The 17,116-nt window shown below is 44.1% G+C and overlaps 1 protein-coding gene across 9 annotated transcripts in view; it reads left to right on the top strand.

Moving 5' to 3' along the window:
• LDLRAD4 (low density lipoprotein receptor class A domain containing 4) overlaps positions 1-10,577 on the top strand; it is a 417,410-nt gene extending 406,833 nt beyond the window's left edge. For all 9 annotated transcript variants that reach the window (XM_045065346.1, XM_045065345.1, XM_013051373.2 and 6 more), the window contains 2 exons: positions 1,826-1,879; positions 3,136-10,577. In XM_045065346.1, the coding sequence (XP_044921281.1) occupies positions 1,826-1,879; positions 3,136-3,666 (585 nt within the window). In that variant the 3' untranslated portion in view covers positions 3,667-10,577. The remainder of the gene's footprint in view (positions 1-1,825; positions 1,880-3,135) is intronic.
• The last annotated feature ends 6,539 nt before the right edge of the window (positions 10,578-17,116 follow it).

Genomic DNA, 17,116 nt, shown 5'->3' with positions numbered 1-17,116 from the left:
ACCAGGAAGGGAGGGTGGCCCTGAAGGTGGCAAGAGAAGGGCTCCAGAAGGCTCCAGAGGAGGGTCCCAGAGCACCAAGTGGAAGTGATAATGGGAGGAGCAAGACCACGAAGTGTGGTCTTTTCTAGGCAGTTTCCCAGTTTGGCTAATTTCTAGGGAAATAAAACCACTGAGGATGGTTATTTTCATTCTTCAGAAAAGGTGCATGCCCCTGCTTCTGGGTCACCTTGCATGGTGCTGTTATTTGTGGCCCTTCGGCGACTAACTCTGGGCTAACCACCTGCTCCGGCTGTCGCCTGGTGTCAGTCCCCCGGGTCAGGGAGGTGGCCAGTGTGTGCAGGGGCAGGAATGGAACCAAGCTCATCTGACAGACAGAAAGGGTTGCTGGGGCAGAATGATAAGTCACAGACGTATCCAAGGATTCGTTTTTATGCTGTTTTCAATATGACCTCAAAACATACTGAATGTTTCCCTTTGACCCAGAGGAAGTTGTGGAAGCTCCCGGCAAGCTGCCCAGGCCCGGTGAAGGGCTGCCCATGGGTGCGGGTCAGCTGCTTTATTAGATTCTACTTGGGACTCTGTCACCTGTCGCCATGCTGACGCCAAAACAGCTCATTACGTAATTTCATAGTCAGACCCTAAGCCCCAACTTCCTCTAAATGCAGCTGGGTCTGTTCATATTTTTGCCCCTGATTCCATGATGTCCTATGGGTATTTTAGGAACGGGCTGTATGTACTGGACAAACACTGTTTAGCTGCAAAAGGAGTGTTTGTATTCGAATTCTGGCCTACAGAAGAGAGCAAGAGAGGGTTGGCCTTTGCGTCCAAAGACGTAGGGGTGTTTTACCTGGAAGGTCATCTCATGGGTGTTCTTAGGTTTCAGGAGGCTCAGTGATAGCACAAGGTCACGTGTGCACATTCCTAGGAATCCAAAAATATAAGCATCTCTTCCCACCACCACCACCAACAAGAACAACTCAATTGTTCTTATTCTCTTTCTTATAGTAACAGGCCTTAAGCTAATAAATAGCCCAGCAGACACTTGCTAAGAGCCAACAATTGCGGTTCAAAAGGGATGGCATACTGAGATGCCTTGTAAACAAATTCATGGTGCTAGAAATGACCCTTAATCACGTACACTGTTTGCACATCACCTCGTTGGTCTGGTCAAACATTTTTGAAAAAGATATTAAACAACAAGATGTCCTGTTACCTCTGCCTTATGAGTACATGAACTCAAGAAAAAATTCGTTACAAGACACTTGAAGGGCATTTGGGCTTTGGGAAACTCAGTTTTTGGTCTGAAAGCCAACCAGTGTTGGCTTTCCTTCTTCTTCTTCTCCTTCTCCTTCTCCTTCTCCTTCTCCTTCTCCTGCTGCTGCTGCTGCTTAGGGCAAAGCTGGTTGCATTCCAGAATGGTGTTATCTGGTGGCCGGCCCATGGCAGCTAGTGCCCATTGTGAGGGGCAGGCCTCCAAATAAGAGCTTGGATTCACCCAGACCTGACCCAGATCCAGGTGGTGACCCGGGTGTCCACTTTTGAGGACATTTTGAATGTATTGCAAACACACAGGTGTAGAGTTTGGAAGATACCTGATTTCAGATCTGTTTTCAATCCATTATGGCTGAGACCAAAACCTTCCAACTTTTCCTTGTGATCACAGTTCTCTGTTTAGGTGTTCGGTGTGAAAGGGACCAGTTCTTTGTCACTCCATGTTTTAAACAGGTCTGCTGCTGTCAAAGAGGAATGTGATCCCTTGATTTTGGGTGCTGTTGCATGAGACTAATACTGTTTCTTGTGATGTCTCTTGTCCCCCCACTGCCAGGAAGGGCGCCTGTGGCCTTCAGACAGCTCCGGGCCTCGGCCAGGGGCCTCAGAGGTAAGGAGTTGGGTAGGGGTTGGGGGGTGGGCTGTGGGACGTAGCTATTGCACCCATGTGAGGGGAGGGGAGGTGGGGAATAACCATTCGAGAACATTGATGGAAAGACTAAGTGTATTACAGCACAGATTAAGAAATAACACATTTCGATCAAGGCACAAGCTGTAACTTTGGTTAAAAAAGTGAGGAGAAGTTTTTCTCTAAAATGTCCTAGAGATGATTTGTGCTAGTCTGAAGCTCCTTAGAGAAATCAGGTTGAGAATCACTGATCTTTACCTGATTTCATAAGCTGCTAATAATGAGGCTTGGCAGATGTGGGCATAGTTTATAAATGCATCTCCAACTTTCATAATATGATTTTTAAAAGAACAATAGATTTGCCCATCAGTGAAAACTACAGTGTGAAAGAAGTCAGTGGAGATACAGATCTTTATATCTGTATACATGTCTTTCCTCTAGAAGAAATCTGGTTGGTGGAATAGGTGAGAGCATTATGTAAGAAGAGTAGTACTTGGATTCATTTTGGGAAAACAAATCTGTAATTGTATTTACTTTGGAGTACAAAATGTTCTTCATGTCAGTTACTAAAAGTAACTACAGGAAACTTTCATCCAGAATGAAACAACCGGAAAAGTCTAGAAACTAGAAGGAAAAAGAACTCACTTGTTTTGTATTTTCTTAATGATGGATAGAACAACATGCTCCTATATATGTTGTGATTATACTTAGATTTACATGAAAACTCTGAGGGCCCCCATTCTTCTGAGCCATAGGTGAGGGAGTGGGTAGTGGGGTCCTTTCGCTCCAGGTGAAGGTGTGGGGGCCCAGAGCTGTCCCCTGGTGGACAGGACTGCCGTGCCACCCCCATAGCATTCTTCCGCGTCATTCCTGTTTACTGAACGCCGGAAATTGCTGTTGAACTCCACTGGAACCAGCAGAAAATGTTTACATAGCGTTCACGGTAACTCCCATCAAACCCAAATTTTCAGTTAACCACTGGCTCCACTGTTGAGCCATCCTAGATTACCTGTAGTTTGGCAAGGTGAGTGGTGTAAGTCACAAGGAATAAGAAAACTACCTCCCACCCCCACCCCCACCCCCGAAATCGTCGATTCCCATCGTTTCCTGTTTTGAGGACTGCGTGAAAAGTCTTCGAACTGCTGAGAACACAGACCGTGCATGAATTTCCTTGATACCCTCAGGTTCGTGGTCATTGTGCCACGGATGTCTTCAACCCTGTCGTCCTTCCCTTGCAGATCATGTATGCCCCGAGGTCCAGGGACAGGTTTACGGCCCCATCCTTTATCCAGAGGGACCGGTTCAGCCGTTTCCAGCCCACCTACCCCTACGTGCAGCATGAGATCGACCTTCCGCCCACCATCTCCCTATCTGACGGGGAGGAGCCGCCTCCTTACCAGGGGCCCTGCGCCCTGCAGCTCAGGGACCCTGAACAGCAGAGGGAACTCAACCGAGAATCTGTGAGGGCCCCGCCCAACCGAACCATATTCGACAGCGATTTGATAGACATTTCCGCGTACAGTGGGGGCCCGTGTCCGCCGAGCAGCAACTCGGGGATAAGTGCCAGCACCTGCAGCAGTAACGGGAGGATGGAGGGGCCGCCCCCGACGTACAGCGAGGTGATGGGCCACTATCCGGGCGCCTCTTTCTTCCATCACCAGCACAGCGGCGCCCACAGAGGGAGCAGACTGCCGTTTCAGCAGGACAGCTCGGGGGGCACAGTGCTGCCCATCCAGGGCAAAGACAGGAAGCCCGGGAACCTAGTCTGACCCCGCGACGGCGCAGGAGGAGGAAGAAACCAAGGAGGGAGGAGGGCCGCACTGCCTCCGCCCCCCGGCACGCTGTTGTTCCGTTTCACGTGCTACAACGAAGTAAAACCAAATGTGCAAACGTGGTCTTTGTTTCTGATTCCTTTCAGGGGAATTGCAAGCAGACTAGACTGAAATAATACAAACTTCCATCCGGTCTGACCGCGAACAGTGTTTATTTGGGGACAGGCGTCAGGACGGGGTGGGTGCTGGTTTTCACCAAGGGCGGGCTTGGGAACACAGAGAAAGGGATGCTTGGAAGATATCATGAAATAAAACCCACAGAGGTGTTTGATTTATTTAATTATGAAAGGAGACTTTGCAGAGAAAGAGGCCAGAATGGCCCGTTTTATAATGAATTGATAAAAAAGGATGCATTATTATATATTATTGTGGGGAAGTATCGGCCAGTTTGCTTTTTCTCCCAAGGTGTGGAACTTTTATTTTGTTTTAAAAATATGATTCAAAATCCCTGTTTTGTGTGCCAAGGTATAAAGTGAAGAAGTTAGACGAATGCAAGGAGTTAATTTGTGTCGTGATGATGTGTTTTTTTTAAAAGTTGCACTATCTAAATGTTTATATATGAGGGGACTGTTCTATGTGAAGTTCTGTATGTTGTCTTCTCACCTGTGGATTATTATTAGGCCCAAGGAATACCCGGAGTGTTCCCCATAATCACGCGAGAAAAGATGTTTGGGGATATAGCCTAACATATGCCAACTTACCTAAATCAAGGAGGTCATTACCGTTGCAAGAGTTTGGCTCACATAGTGGTGCATCGCAGAAGCATCTGGAGACTTTGGGATTGGAAGATAGGAAAGACTAAATCCCAGCGTTTCTGACTTGCTGAGTTCCTCTGCTAGTCTTAGGCTGCATATTTGATTAACTTTGACCCTGACATGTGCATTTTATGTACCCGGTATCACGCAATCCTGCCCGTCCTCCCGCGGAGCAGTTTCTTCAGTAATTTAGAGGGTTTTTGTTTTGTTTTGTTTTTTGTTTTGTTTTTTTTTTTTTCACTGTAGCATGAAGTATACTCAGATACATACATTATTTTACGCAATAAATTGTTTAAAATGCAAGGTGGTTATTTTTAATACTGTTGGAATATGTGACTTCTCAGTGTATTTCTGTTTTCTCTCTCCTTTTCTAGATAGGTAGTGCAGTTCAGGCCTGGCCGGCTGGTCAGGGCTCTGGAAGAGGCTCTCACCAGTGGCCCCCTGGGGCAGCCTACCTGGCCACAGTGTGCAGGTGATGCCCCCAGGGGCATCTTCACACGCAGGAGGCCCCCTGGAGCGGGTGAGAGCACATGGCGGGGACCACACACGCTACCCATCACTGCTGGTGGCACTGGGCTCTTGGAGGAATGCGGTACTCAGAACCCATCCTGGCTCCTGGGGAGAGCTTCCTCAGCCCCCAACCCCCCAGTGGTTACCCAACGGTGCAGGGCGGGGGGAGTGACTGTAAGCACACAGGAGAAAAAGCACAACACGTAGTTCAATGCAACCAGAGAGCTCATTTTAAATATCGCTAGTCTCAGCTTCACTATTCGTGATATTTACAAACATTTGCTCTTATGTAGAATAGGTAACTTCCTTGTGTGGAAGCCAGCATCTGACCCATGTGACAGCCACAGCCTGTGGGTTTGGCCAGCACCAGGCCATGGGAGGGCTTGTCCCCTTTGGCCTCTGCATGTAAAACAGTGAATTTGGAATGATAGCTCAGTGACTCTGATCTCTGCGGTTTTCATTGCTGAATTGGCACATGTGTGTTTGTGTCTGTCTGTGGGTCTCTGGGGTGGTTTCTCAGGGAGGTGACTTTGTGCTGTGGGCTAAGAGCTGGAGAATGTTCTGAATGGCAAGTCCTGTCCGTGGCTCCTTTCTGCTACTTCTTTCGGTCAGTAGGTGCCTGGTTTTTGTTTTGTTTTGAGGATTGTAATCTCCATTAGACTCATCCATTTCACACAGTAACCTCCACAGATCTAGTCTCTCTTAAAAGGAGAGAGAGAAAAGATGGGCAGCAGTTGCCACTCAGGCCTCAGACCCTGTTTGGAGGCGTATTTTGTTCTGGGGCTGCCTCTGGGACCCCGAGACTGGACAGATCCCTGGGAGCCTGGACCCAGACTTCCTCTCTGGACCCAGAGCCTGCCTCTCCTGTGCCCTAGGCCCTCCTGTGGCTCAGCTCACTGGGTTACAGGCCCGTGCTTAAGGAAGCTGGGCATCCCCTTGGCATGAACCTTACCTCACTGTGCAAGGGAATGTTAGCACCTGACCCAGTCAGGACCCCACAGGTGGGGGCTCAGGGTAGGTTAGGTGTCCCATCAAATGCAAAAGGAGAAGCTTAATCATCATTCCAAACCTCAGTGGTGAACCCGCCATATTGTAGCTCTTCCTCAAAATGGTTGCACAATCCTTTTCCTACCTACTGCAAGAATGAGCTATGGTCACAAACTGGTAAATTCCTTAGTTACCTTTTAAGTTTATGAATGTTTTCCAGATGTTCACAATAATTTGGCAAAGCAATTATTTAATTTCAGTAACTTGAATCGTCTTTCAAAAGAGGTTCTTCCTATTGGGCCCCTAGAGAATTGCCCTTTGAGTTATATAGTTATTTAAAGACACAGACCTAGCAAACCATGACTTGATGGTCTTTGGGGCTGGACCTCTGTGATGAATTAGTTTGAAAGCCAAGGTCATGAGTTGAATTAATAGTCCATTTCCTTTGACATGGGGAAAAGGTGATTTAGATCCACAGCTTCTTGAAAGGTGTGGTTGCCTTATTCATACCACATTACCCCCTTGCTGGCTGGGTGAGGGACAAGGGTGATGTGAGGAGGCAGCTTGTACGGGGGCCCAAACTTCAAGAAGCCCACATGCTTAGGAGATCCGAAGGTCTGGATGGGGAGCCTGTGATGTAGGCAATCCATGGTGGGTTTATTATTTCAGAAGGGTGTTAAAGGATTGCATTGTTCAAAGGAACAGTGGGTGGGGAGATATTGCTCTCTGGGAAACAGCTGTGACATCCAGCTGCTGTCCCCAGACTTCCAGGAGCATAAAACCCAGGGTATGTTGAATCCGATTTCTAGGAACAAGTCTTCAGGGGTGTATTTGCTTTTTCAGAAGGTCTGTGTTCTTCAGTCGCCAAAGCAGTCCTTAGTACAAATGAGGTTTTCCTAAACTGTGTAATTAAGTAAACGTTGCTCTGTTCTTTGTGTCCCTGACCAAAATTTAGTGTTAAGGAATTTGACAAGCATGCACTCCATCTTTCCCCATCACATACACTTGTGGACACACAGCCCCTAAGAAATTTCAAGATAGCCGAAGAGAGCATTGAAAACTTAAAAAGACCTGTCACGAGGACTTCACATTTATCTGCTGATTTTAGCTCAAACTCTTCGGAGAGGACAGGGGCTGATAGTAGCCTGGAAGGCCTAGGCGTAGGAATGTGGTGCACAGATGAGCATGCCTTAGGCTTCTGAACTTCTTCCTTTGATCTTCTTCACCTTTATTCTATGTTCATTAGAATGAGAACTCAGACAGCATGCACTGCTAGAAAACTGCTCTGACCTAGAAGAAGCCGGCCAAATCACAGCCTTCCCCTCAGAAGCAGAGTTGCCCCCCTGGACAGGGCCCTCCTGCACCATCTATCCAGTTGCTTTGCTGACTAGGGAGTGCCTGTAGAAGGGTCCTGCTGGGGTGCTCAGGGGCCAGGCTGGGGGCTGCTCCCCCACATGCTCCCTGCCTGCAGCTTCCGTCTGGTGTTAGCTAGGCCGGGACTCCTGCTAGAAGTTTGCTATGTAAAGCAGCACCGTTAAATGCATATTGTCTCATATACCATTCATTTCTCTTCAGATTTCCAAAGCTCAGCAGTATGCAAAAGGAGCGGGGAGAACTGGGAAGAACTCTTGGTTTTTGTTAACTTTTTGGTTTTGTCTGTGACTAAAGACATAGACCCATGCTTGGCACCAAGCCTTTGTATGGTGACATGCCCCCCAAGGCCACTTCCCCTCTCTACCAGGGCCCAATCCTAGTGGAAGGGCCAGATGCAGACTCCATTCTGCTGATGTTCACCCAGATTACCTTGGCCTTGGTGAACCTAAATAAAATGACATGATTGGGTGACGGGCTGGCACATCTCCCCTCCTCAGTGTGAGCAACACGGTGTCCACCAGTGCCCACCAAAGTCACAGATGAAGAAATAGCTTTCGCCCCAGACTACAAAAGCTAGTCTCGGCAGCTTTGCAGGCTCCCCTCACTGGGGCCAGCTGCCAGAGGCCGGCCAGAGGACCTTGCAAAATCCTCCTGCCTCGACATAACCTACATTTTTCAGGAACCAAGATCTCAGCCGAGGTGATATTACTACCCAAAGTACTGCGTCTTTCACGTAGTTCAAGTTTGTAATTGACTGCCAGGGTTAGATGGTCGTTTGCTGCTGCTCCTTTCCAGACCAGCTGCATCGGGAAGCTGGTGTGTAGAGTCAGAATGCCTTGCTAAGAAAGCGCTGCCTTCCTCTGATCCTCTTCCCTTTCTCTGCGTGTGCTTGTTTGTGTGCAGTGGGCGGGGGGCGGGGGGGTAATGGACGCACTACTCGCATGGCGCGTCGCCCTTGGCGTTCCAAAGAGCTCTGCATGCTGGTGGCTTTGAAGCCCCCACGGGGTCTCTTGCTGACTTCAGCAGACCCAGGAACCGAGCCCCCCACCGCCGCACTCTGCTCCCACCTTTGTTGTGCCTCACTTACAATGGTGCTTTTTCAGTTGTCCGTCTTCTCTTTTTATTTGTAAGGTGCTGTATATAACTTGAATATATTATGCACATATCCTACCCAATGGGTAGAACAAAAAATTGTTAATATTGTAATATAATGTATAGATACTGATTTTAACAGAAATGGCATAGAATTTGTGAATGCCTATGTGCTTTGTCCTCTTTTGTAAGGAAATTTGCAAATGGATGCATACAGATAAAAGTCTATGTAGTTTATTTTCCTATTAAATATCAATATTATAACACAAGGGAAAGAAGTCTGAACAAACAAGCCACTGTTTATGACCAGCATATGTATAGCAAGTGAGAGTTGCATCTTTGCTGTGAAAACCCTTTAAAAAATAATTCAAAAAGAATCCCACAGCTTTTTGGTTGCCACTAGATGCTTCTCATTTTCATCTCTTTAGTAAGGCTCAGTTGGACCAGTGTTAGAGTCAGGAAAAAAAAAAAAAAGTGTCTTTTGAATTTGCTTTATGAGAAGATATCTCACGTTGTAGAAGACCGGAGAGGTCAGGCCCCAGTGAAAAGTGCGTACTTTGTTAAAATTATAGAAATGATGCCCAAGTTCAGGAAATTGGCCAGCAGCAGAGGACTTTGGTCAGTACAGAGGCTTTCAGAGCCATCTGTGTCCCTAGTCTCTCTGTGCCTTTTCCTTTGACAAACTAAAGTTGTGGAGCCAATGAAGGTACGCGTGTGTAGGGCAAGAGTATCTCAGGAAAAACAAATCCACTTAGGAGATGACCCCACTCTTAGCAAAACTTCTGTTTTGGGTTATCATTCACAGAGAACTAGCTATCGGTCAGTCAAGTGAAGAATCTTTTATCCATTCCTGTTGGTGTCTCGGGGTGATCTTGATAAGCTAGGATTTGCCAGCCGTTAGGGATTATGTTTTTCATCGCCTGTTCTTTCGCACCTCTTACACATCTATCCTTCCAGCTCAGTGTCCTTTGTGACCTCTGCCTTTATCTTCAAATATTCTAATACTAAAAAAGGAAAAAGCCTATCATGTCTTCACCAAAACCACAGTTGAGTCATGGGCATGTTCATTCTTTCCAGTGTTGTCCATAAAGGCAGTGAAATTTTGCCCATCTGATCCACATTTCCACTCTATTGTGTCACCAGAGGATATTAATTCTAGTAAAATCCACGTTTTTTCTTTGCTCTGTGGTGTTATGTTCTGATTTTGAATATCACAAAAGAACCATGCCCTTATCCTCCAGAGAGCAGACGATTACAGATTATCCTTACATTGAAAACACCTCTACAATGCAACTCTTAATGCTGAAGAATGAAAAGTCACCCCTTCTCTCACTGTTCTGAAAAGGCGTGACAAGATAGTTATCTTGGTGGGGAGAGGCTATGTCCCATCCAGCCCCCACCCTCGGATCCCCTCATGAACTGTGGGGGCTCCTTATGGTTCTGGTTTGGCATGAGGAGTCAAGGCTCTCTGCTCTCAGGAGCAACACTCCCACCCTTCCAGGTTCCATCTCTTGGGAGAACTGTTTGAGGATGAGTGTCATCAGAGAATGTTCTAGACTCAGAGGTACTAAAGTGTGTTCCCACACCATTGCTTCCTTTCTACAGAACTGAGGCTTAAACTTTGCTGTTAATGATACTGGTTCACCTTAATGTGCTTGTTGGTATATTGCTATTTTTCATTTCATGGCTTTCAAAAATCACATTTTCTAATTGTCTTTGTCTACTGGAAAGCTATTTTTAAATGTGTACAAGACTATTCATAGCATTTAGTTCATTTAATTTTTATTATAAAGAAGCCAACTAAAAAGTACAACTGTATGCGAGCTTTTCAGTAGCTCATGTGAGCTCTGATAGCCAGAAGTTATTAAAGTCTATAACAGCCATTTGTGCTTACTTTCAACATAATTCCCAGCTATATACAGAGAAATATTTCCAACTGTTGTGTATCTGCCTCTTTTAACTGAGCAATGGTGATGTAGTTCTTAGGCCTAAGGTCTGTAATTGCAATACTTTTAAAGAAAGATGTTGCTCTAAGTGCTGTTTGTTAGTTATGAAATCAGCTTTTTCTGCTTGTTCTTATTGCTGTGGTCAAACCATAGCACAAAATCATTAAAAATAATCAGTGATATACATGTGTCTCCTGTTTTTCTTTTTTGCAATCTTTAAAAAACAAAGCACATATGTGAGGGTGGGGGAAACGACATGTGTTTTAAAATCCAGTCCCAAAGAAACATTATTCTTAGGGTTTCTTAGCTAACCTTTCCTCAAGCCCAGGTTCTACATAGAAATGTTCAGGTGTTGTCCACAGGTCTCATCGTGGGAGGAACCACTGAGAACGGCTTCACTTGAGCCGAGGTGCCCGAGGGATGTGTAGCTGTCTCCCAGTTTTAGGATGGCTGTCAGAGAAACAGAAACCAGCTGAGCCCAAAACATGAACAAGATTTCTAGCAATGGGTCCACAATAGCCAAACTGTGGAAGGAGCCAAGATGCCCTTCATCAGACGAATGGATAAAGAAGATGTGGTCCATATATACAATGAAATATTACTCAGCCATCAGAGAGGATGAATACCTGCCATTTGCATCAACATGGATGGAACTGGAGGGGATTCTGCTGAGTGAAATGAGTCAAGCAGAGAAACAATTATCAGATGGTTTCCCTCATAGTGGAACATAAGGAATAGCATGGAGGACCACAGAGGAAGGGAGGGAAATCTGAAGGCACAGAAATCAGAGAGGGAGACAAACCATGAAAGACTCTGCACTCCAGGAACCAAACTGAGGGTTTCAGAGGGGAGGGCTGTGGGGGGATGGGGTAAACAGGTGATGGGTATTAAGGAGGGCTTGTGTGGTGGTGAGCACTGGGTGTTACACACAACTAATGAACCATTGAAACAGTACATTAAAGACTAATGGTGTATCATATGCTGGCTAACTGAACATTAAAAAAAAAAAAAGACTTCTAGCAATGGGAACTGTTCAACCAGGAGAGAGATGCCTCAAAGGTTTAAGATCCTCAGCATTAGAGGTTCTCAGTCTGTGATCATGTAGCAAAAAAACTCTAAATTTACTTCATTGAGAGATTAGAATAGTATCTCTAAGCTCTAATTACATACACAGATTCACAGATAACATAACTGCGTATGCACAAAACCTCACACCATCTACCAAATTACTGGAATAAGTGAACTGAGCATGGTTACAAAAAGCAGTTACTTTTGCATGTCTATGTAATGAACTTCAGAAACAAGTGAACTTTGGAAACTGAAATCTTAAAAATGCCATATAAATCATTGTTGGTAATAACACCCATTTCAGACTTTCAAAAAAATTTTTTTGAGAGATTGAGAGGGGGAGGGGGATGAGAGGGAGAATCTGAAGCAGGCTCCATGCCCGCCTGACACGAGGCTCCATCTCAGGACCCCGAGACCACGACCTGAGCCAAAATTAAGAGTTGGATGTGTAACCGACTCAGCCACCCAGGCACCCCTGAATTAATTTATTTAAAATTGTTTTGGAAAGGAGAGTAAAAAGTGTAAGGAGGAAAACAGCTATAAGAAAAGAATTTCTTCCTTAAAACAGCAAATAGTTACTCATAGATCATACTATGCTCTGGAATAAATTCTCTAATCTCTTATTCAGTAAATCATTCAAGAGATACTACAGAATATCCCCCAAACTTGCTATCCCTGAGTGAAGCTAACACTAGTATACTTTCCTCATGGAGAGAGTTCTACACAGGAATGAGGGGGTTCAGGGCTTGAGATGCTTCCTTGATCCTGTTCAGTAAACCCTGGAGTCTGCAAAGATACAGCTCCCTTTCCCTGTCCCCCCTCTGCCACAAGGAATCTATACCAAGCACCCCTTGGTAACTGTCTCCATGTTACCCGAAAGCAAAAGCTGAGAAGAGAATCTCCATGCAGGTAGCTTGCCTGGGAGCTGTTCCCAGAGGATGAAGTGGGTAATGAGAGAGGAGACCGGCAAAGGTGTTCAGATTCCCACAGTAGGCAATCGGGGCTCAGGATGCGGCCAAGAAGGAGGGGCAGCGGGGACAACAATCTCCAGTGTGGAGGGTTGTCCTTTGGGATTATCTTCCCAGACATCCTGGGTAGGAACAAACTGAAGACTTGGGGAGAAGTGCTGGGGCAGAAAAACCCAGACAACTGATGTCTGGAAGCTGCCAGCATGCGTAGGAGTTATTCCTCCTATCTGGAGCTGAAATGACACTCTTGGAAGGGGCCTTCCAAGATCCAGGGGCTGCTGGCAGGGGAGAGGTCGGCCCAGTTCTGGACCCGCCATTTTCCCAGATAGGCTTACACTCAGCACAGGACGTGAATGGACCCCCAAATCTCCCCTCCTTAATGATGACCTCTCTTCTGCCTGTGCTTCCTTGTGTCCCAACCTGGGGGACACAGTACTTCGGGGCTGCCAAAACATGCCTGTGGAGACCCCAAACTCCAATCTCTGACTTCCTTTGATCAATTTCCTCTGGTTATTATCTTGTTTGTGAGACAGCAGGGCTGTTCGCTGATCACACTCCTCTAGCCACCTGCTTCCTACCCCCTTAGGAGAATATTTGGAAACACAGGGCATCCTCTTCCAGAGATCCACTCATAGTGAGCCTTGAAATAAGATGCTGGATTTGTGACTCTCCATGATGACACTTGCACATACCATTCTATAATGAGTCTGTTCCTTAGAACATCATAATTAGATTGCTCATTATGCTGTTTTGCTTTGGATTCTAATTCGAATGTTTGTTTTAAAATAGCAGCCCCAAAGTAAAAACTTTGCACTTGTGAAGTTCTTTGTCTTAACATCATGTTTCTGTTCAGACTTAAGCTTTTACAAACCTCACTTGCCCTACTTTACACAATTTTCTAAAAACTCAGACATGCCAAAGCTACAGTTTTAATCATTCTAACACAGCATAGTGGTGACTGAAAGGTAGGCTTTCAAAAGGACTTACCAGGAAGCTGGTATATGTATTTGCAGATAGCTGTATATAGTAGCTCCTGTGTAATTTAACCTGTTTACAAAGCCATCTGCATTTGGAGTTATACTGTGGCTACTGTTACCATGCATCTATAAGCACCACAGGTTCTAGCAAGCCTCACTAGCAAATAGAGTAAGCATGCTTTAAAGCCAGAGTACAAAGGTCCGTCTCCCCTAATGTGTGGGCCAGGTGACCCCAACCCCTCCTCACTTGCTGCAGCTCTGTTACCTGAGTGAGGGCACCATTAGTCACTCCCATCTTTGGCATGGACTCTAAGATGATTTGGCATCTGTCCCATTTCCATTAAGATCTCCTACTTACGGGGCGCCTGGGTGGCTCAGTGGGTTAAAGCCTCTGCCTTCAGCTCAGGTCATGATCCCAGGGTCCTGGGATCGAGCCCCGCATCGGGCTCTCTGCTCCGCAGCGAAGCCTGCTTCCCTTCCTCTCTCTCTGCCTGCCTCTCTGCCTGCTTGTGACCTCTGTCAGTCAAATACATAATAAAATCTTTAAAAAAAAAAAAAAAAAAAAAAAAGATCTCCTACTTACAATTAAAGGGCCGTACAGATTTTGGAACCTACAGACCTGGGTGGTTCAAATATTAGCTTTACCTCAAATTAATCTCCCTGATGGGCTGTTGCTTTTACATGTTACCTGTCCAATAGAACACCCATGGAAAGACTGGAGGACAGAGTTGTGCTTGCCATGTGGGGCCCTCAATGAAAGGAGCTGCTATTGTTATAACATCCATATTCTAGATTTAATTAAAAAACATCTGGCCAATTACTACAGACTTGTAGACAGTGCTTTATCTTAGAATGCTGTCTACACTCACTCCTACAGCTTAAAATGCCAGTGAAAGAAACAGGTACCAGAGTAAATTAAAAGGGGAAATAGAAGTTTCTTGAGATAAACAAAAATGGAAACACAAAATAACAGAATCTATAGTATGCAGCAAAAGCAGTTCATTCATAGCAATAAACATCCATATTAATAAACAATCTATCTCTATGCCTTAAGGAACTATAAAAAGAATAAACTGACCCCAAAGTTAACTGAAAGAAGGAAATAATAAAAATCAGAGCAGGAATAACAAAACAGAAAATTTAAAAAGAATAGAAAAGATTAACCAAACTAAAGTTGGCTCTTTGAAGAGATAAACAAAATTGACAAACCAAGGAAGAAAGAGAAAGACCAAATCAACAAAATTGCAGAATTATAAATGAGAAGGGAAACAGATACTACAGAAATTCTAGCACTCATAAGAGACTATGAGCTATTGTGAGCAACTGCATGACAACAAATTGGACAACCTGGGAGAAATGGAAAAATTCTTAGAAATATACAAACTACTAAGACTAAATCAGGAAGAAACAGAAAATCTGAACAGACCTATTATTAGTAAGGAGATTGAATCAGTTATCAAAAATGTCCCAACAAAGCAAAGCCTAGGACCAGATGGCTTCAGTAGTGAATTTTACCAAACATTTAAGGAATTAATCCCAATTCTTCTCAAAGTCTTCCAAAAACATTGAAGATGAGGGAATACTCCCAAACTTGTTTTATAAGGCCAGCATTAGCCTAATACCAAAGCCAAATAAGGACACCAATAGAAAATAAAATTATAGGCCAATATCCCTGGTGAACAGAGATGCAAAAATTCTCAAGATATGAACAAATGAATTCAGCAGCACTAAAAGGATCATTCTTCATGATCAAATGGGATTTATCCCTGTGATGCAAGGAAGGTCCAACACGAGCAAATTAAATACTCTCACTACTTCTATTCAACACAGTACTGGAAGCCTTATCAAGAGCAGTCAGGCAAGAAAAAGAAATAAAAGTTACTAGAATTGGAAAAGAAGGGTATGGTCAGTTGAGCATCTGACTCAATTTCAGTTCAGGTCATGATCACAAAGAGTTGTGGGATTGAGCCCCATGTCAGTCTCTGTGCTGAGCTCAGAGTCTGCTTGAGATTCTCTCTCCCTCTCCCTCTGCCCTTCCAGCTCATGTTCTCTCTCTCTCTCTCAAAAACATAAATCTTAAAAAAAAAAAAAAAGAATTAAAAAGGAAGTAATAAAATTGTTTCTATTTGCAAATTCCCTGATTTTATATATAGAAAATCCTAAAGTCTCAACCAAAAAAAAAAAAAAAAATCCCCAAAAAACTGTTAGAACTAATCAACAAATTCAGTAAAGTTACAGGCCATAACATTAACACACAAAATCAATAGCATTTCTATATCCTTACAATGAATTTTCTAATACCAACAACAAATCATCTGAAAAAAATAAAGAAACTGATCCCATTTATAATAGCATCAAAAACAACAAAGTACTTAGGAATAAATTTAACCAAGGAAGTAAAAGATGTCTATTTTGGAAACTATAAGACATTCATAAATCGAGGAAGACACAAATAAATGGAATGGTATCCCATATTTATGGACTGGAAAAATTAATCTTGTTAAAATGTCAATACTACCAAAGCCATCTACAGATTCAATGCAAACCTTATCAAAATTCCAATGGCATTTTTTATAGAAATTTTAAAAAATTCCTAAAATCTATATGGAATCACAAAAAACCCCAAATAGCCAAAGAAATCCTGGGAAAGAAGAACACAGAAGGAAGTGCCACACCTTATTTCAAACTACACTATAAAGCTACAGTCATTAAAACAGTATGGCTCTGGCATAAAAACAGGCCACTCCACCAACAGAACACAATCACAAGCCCAGAAATAAACCCAAGCATATATGGTCAACTAGTATTTGACAAGGGAGTTAAGAATACACAATGAAAAAAAAGACTGGCTTTTTAGCAAACGGTGCTGGGAAAACTGGATATTCACATGTGAAATATTAAAACTTGACCTCTGGGCGCCTGGGTGGCTCAGTGGGTTAAGCCGCTGCCTTCGGCTCAGGTCATGATCTCAGGGTCCTGGGATCGAGGCCTGCATCGGGCTCTCTGCTCAGCAGGGAGCCTCCTTCCCTCTCTCTCTCTCTGCCTGCCTCTCCATCTACTTGTGATTTCTCCCTGTCAAATAAATAAATAAAATCTTAAAAAAAAAAAAAAACTTGACCTCTATCTTACACCATTCACAAAAATCAATTCAAAATGGATTAAAGACTTACAACCTAAAACCGTGAAATTCTTAGACGACATAAGAATAAACCTCATTGGCAGGGGACTTAGTAAAATCACACCTAAAGTGCAAGCAACAACATAAGATATAAACAAGTGGGACTACATCAAACTAAAAAAGCTTTAGCACAGCAAAAGAAAACCATCCATAGAATGGAAAGTCAACCTACTGAATGGGAGAAAATATTTACAAACTCTGTATCTGGTAAGAGGTTAATATCAAAATATATAAATAATTCCGACAAGTCAATAACAAAAAACAACCCAATTAGAAAATGGGCAAAGGACTTGAAGAAACATTTCTCTAGAAAAGATATATGAAAGGCCAATGGGTCCATGAGAAGATGCTCAACATCACTCATCATCAGGGAAATGTGGTATCAATGAGATATCACCTCACACCTGTTAGAATGGCGGTTATCAAAAAGACAAGAGACAATAAATGCTGACAAAGGATGTGGAGAAAAGGGAAGCCTTGTGCACTGTTGGCAAGACTGTGAATTGGAGGAGCCACATGGAAAACCGTATGG

The sequence above is a fragment of the Mustela putorius genome, unplaced genomic scaffold, assembly GCF_011764305.1.
Source record: "Mustela putorius furo isolate JIRA1106 unplaced genomic scaffold, ASM1176430v1.1 tig00003858_pilon_pilon_pilon, whole genome shotgun sequence".
In the NCBI taxonomy this organism is placed as follows: domain Eukaryota; kingdom Metazoa; phylum Chordata; class Mammalia; order Carnivora; family Mustelidae; genus Mustela; species Mustela putorius.
The sequence above is the reverse complement of the archived record's forward strand: the minus strand, read 5'-3'. Positions and strand labels throughout refer to the sequence as shown.